General features: G+C 33.3%; 1 protein-coding gene across 1 annotated transcript in view; it reads right to left on the reverse strand.

Moving 5' to 3' along the window:
* Window positions 1–3587, reverse strand: part of SLC38A4 (solute carrier family 38 member 4) — a 23722-nt gene that overhangs the window by 15879 nt on the left and 4256 nt on the right. Inside the window, exons 2-3 of the mRNA XM_015819455.1 lie at window positions 2528–2618; window positions 2322–2437 (exon numbers count right to left, since the gene is read on the reverse strand). Coding sequence (XP_015674941.1) covers window positions 2322–2437; window positions 2528–2618 — 207 coding nt within the window. The remainder of the gene's footprint in view (window positions 1–2321; window positions 2438–2527; window positions 2619–3587) is intronic.

A 3587-nucleotide genomic window follows, 5' to 3' on the forward strand; every position in this document is an offset into this window, starting at 1 on the left:
GAAACATGGGAGACAATTTGGATTAGGAATGTAAAATTTACTCAAGCTCAGAATTTAAGAGAAAATTTTTACAAAATGTTTTATAGGTGGCATTTGGATCCTCAAAAATTGTCCCGTATGTATCCTAATTTACAACCCAAGTGTTGGAGATGTGGAAATTTAGATGCAACTTATTTTCATATGTGGTGGACTTGTAGGGTGGTTAAAGCATTTTGGATAAAGATATGGTGGAATATTCAAAATATTTTTAAGAAAAAGATAAAGTTTAAGCCACAGTTATTTTTGTTGGGCATTATGGAAAATTTGGATAAAAAAGAAATGGATTTGATGCTGAATTTGATAACTGCTGCAAGATTATTAGTAGCTCAATGTTGGAAAACGGAACGTTTGCCCACTATAGAAGATTGGGCATTTAAAGTTTCAAATTTAGCAGAAATGGCTAAGATTTCTGCCTACGTGAAGGATTACTCACAAGAAAGATATATTTTGGTTTGGAGAAGATGGATAGATTATATTGAGAACAAATATGGAACTAAAAAGTTTCATTTGGTTTTTGAGTAAATTTTAGATTGTTGATGTAGTTTATTTCTTTTTAATTAGTAATAAGATGTTATAATTATAGTGTTTAATACGTTTGTTTAGAAGAGAGTTAAAGGATGTTATAGAATTGTTAATTTAATAGTGACATAATGTAAGACAGAGTATATTTATTGTATTGTTAACCCTGTGATTGGCTCTGGGAAGTCGGGGGGGAGGGAGGGGGTGGGGAAGGGTGGGTTTTGGGGAGGAGGGGAGTTATATTGTAAAACTTTTAAAAATTTTCAATAAAAAAAAAGAATCAATGCCTTAAAATATATAATACTTTAGGGTTGAACATTTTAATATTATTTAAATTAAATTTGTGGATTTATTTATTTTTAGTAAAAATCCCTCTACTTTATCATTTTTAGAAAACACTATGAGGAAAACTATCAGATTTGCTGCTATGAACATAGTGGCTCTATATGAATATTTGTTCACATCCCTGCTTATATTCCTGATTGTTAACTGATATTAAGTTATAGATGTCTAGTGGAGGCATAATTGAGAATTCTTGTTTGATGCAAGTCAAAATCTTTGTGCTAACTTTTTCACAGGCTGCTGATGGTGTGAGGGTGGAGGAGTTGAATGGGAAAACTTTAGTTCCAAAACTCATCTATGATCTTCTGATTATAATACTGAATTATTATCCAAACTAAGAATGCTAATATAAATATATTTAAGACACATTTTTTCTTGGTAAAATTATCCTTTACTGTTAGAAATAATTGATAAACTACCTCTATTTCCTCTTTTTCCTCTCGTGTCTAAACCCTGTCTCAATCTAAAATCCAGTCTAGATTGAGCAATAATTATTTTTAAATTTTAATAAAGAATTAATTATTCTGTTTTAAAAAACTTCATTATCCTGTTGCTGAACATTTGTTTTATGATTTTTTTAGTCTTAAATACTGAGAGTATTTAAGAATACTGAGAGTACTGAGAGTATATTTGCTGTTAGACCAGTCATCAAATCCAATTATTTCAGACTTTTCCAAATTAAACATCATGATGCTAGATTGAAAGAATTGTAATCATCTGCTGAATGGAACAGCTTTAAAAGTTGTCTCCTGCTTTGATAGATCTAGTTAAGACTTGCTCGGAAACATCTGCTGTTGTCCATCAAAGGATATACTGTATAGATAGTGTACTGTATGTCAGCTGTATGTCACTAGAGTCAGCATTGCTAGAACATTTGGCATAGTAAGATATTAGATGGACAGAAATCTATATCTGCATGTTACAGTTTCAGATTGAGGGTTGTACAGTTCAAGCAAAATCTCCTGCAGCCCCATCATCATGCCAGCTATTTAATTAATATCTGTTCTAAATCACTTAGTCTTGTCTCCCTTTTTTCCATTTAAAAAGAACAGAGAGAGGTACCATTTATCAACCTATATAGATTGTTAAGTATATAAAGTATTATTTGGATTTTCCTCAAAGATTGAAATGATATTGGATTTTACTATTATATGTGCTGTTTGCCACAGTACCAAGTGAATGAATTCTGCCAGGTCCAGGTTTGTATACAGGAATTTATTATCTTATGGTTCTCATATGTTAAAAATGTGAGAGAATTCCTAACAAGGTTATATTAAGATTTATTTGGATTGTTTCTCCTGCTAGTGTTTTTTGTACTGTGTATTTGTCCTGAGCACAAAATACACAGAGTTCTCATCAAATGCTTCATTTCTATATTTCCTCACCATTTTTTTTAAAAAAAACCATAGCTTACTACTTACATAAAAAGGACAATTCCAGTGTTGGCCATGGCATAGGATAACCCTAATATACCACTGCCCATGATGGCGTTGCTTAAATTAAATGCCGAAATACCGAATGAAATATTTCCTGGATGCTGTTGAGGAAAAAACAAAAATGATGATGTATTAATTGCACCACATGTCTACAGACAGGCCTACAACATAACTATTGCTAATAAACTTACATATTCATCTGTATAACCTTCCATTTTCTTTTTACCCAAGAAGCCATTAGCAAGAAACTTCTGGCTTTCTGCATCATCACCAACAAAGTGGCTGAAAGGTGAGAAAAAGCAAATGAAGCATAAGACTTTATAATGAAAATAAAATAAAATGAAATAACTTTATATTGCTCTGACGAACTTTAAATATCATAAAATAACATGGAAAAATGACAGAAATAAAATATACAGCCATCACAGATGTAACTTTCTTAGTGTCAGATAAATCATTTTGATTACTGAGGCTGTTAGTCTTAAGACTGAGTAAAGAGAACAATATAAATTGTAACAGGAAACAGATTAACTGTTTGGAAAGGGGCTATAGGGCTATCAGTGCTTATAGGGCTATCAGTGCATGTAACATAGATGTGTGTGTGGACAAGAACATCAACCTTGCTGTCAAGCAAAATCAAGCTCTTAATAGCCAGTGCCACACAAAATGCACTAACCAAATAGGTGGTAAGACATTAGGGGAACTCAGGCACCACACAGGTTATGTAGGAAGTAAACACAGGGTCGGTCATAAAGGAATCAAATGTCTATACACAAATGCACAGAGTATGAACAGCAAACAGGGTGAACTAGAAATTCAGGTTAATGAGGGCAGATATGATATTGTTGCCGTAACGGAAACATGGTGGGATGAAACCCACAAATGGAACACACAGCTAGAGGGATTTAAATTATTTAAAAGAAACAGACCAAATAAAAGAGGAGGTGGAGTTGTTCTCTATATAAGAAATAACTACATCTCAACAGAAATAGAGCACAACAATGATGAAAACTGTCCTGAATGCATATGGGTCAATATAAAAGGGGGGGGGGAACGACATTGCCATAGGTGTATACTATAGGCCACCCAACCAAACACAGGAAATAGATGAACTTTTTGCTAGTCAGCTAACTAAGGTATGTAGGAAGCACATCACAATAGTAATGGGGGACTTTAACTACCCTGACATCAACTGGGAGACAAACTCTGCACCAAGTGGAAGATCAAACAGATTCCTGACAAACCTAGCAG

This window comes from Protobothrops mucrosquamatus, unplaced genomic scaffold, assembly GCF_001527695.2.
Source record: "Protobothrops mucrosquamatus isolate PMUCROS unplaced genomic scaffold, P.Mucros_1.0 scaffold927, whole genome shotgun sequence".
Lineage (NCBI taxonomy): Eukaryota > Metazoa > Chordata > Lepidosauria > Squamata > Viperidae > Protobothrops > Protobothrops mucrosquamatus.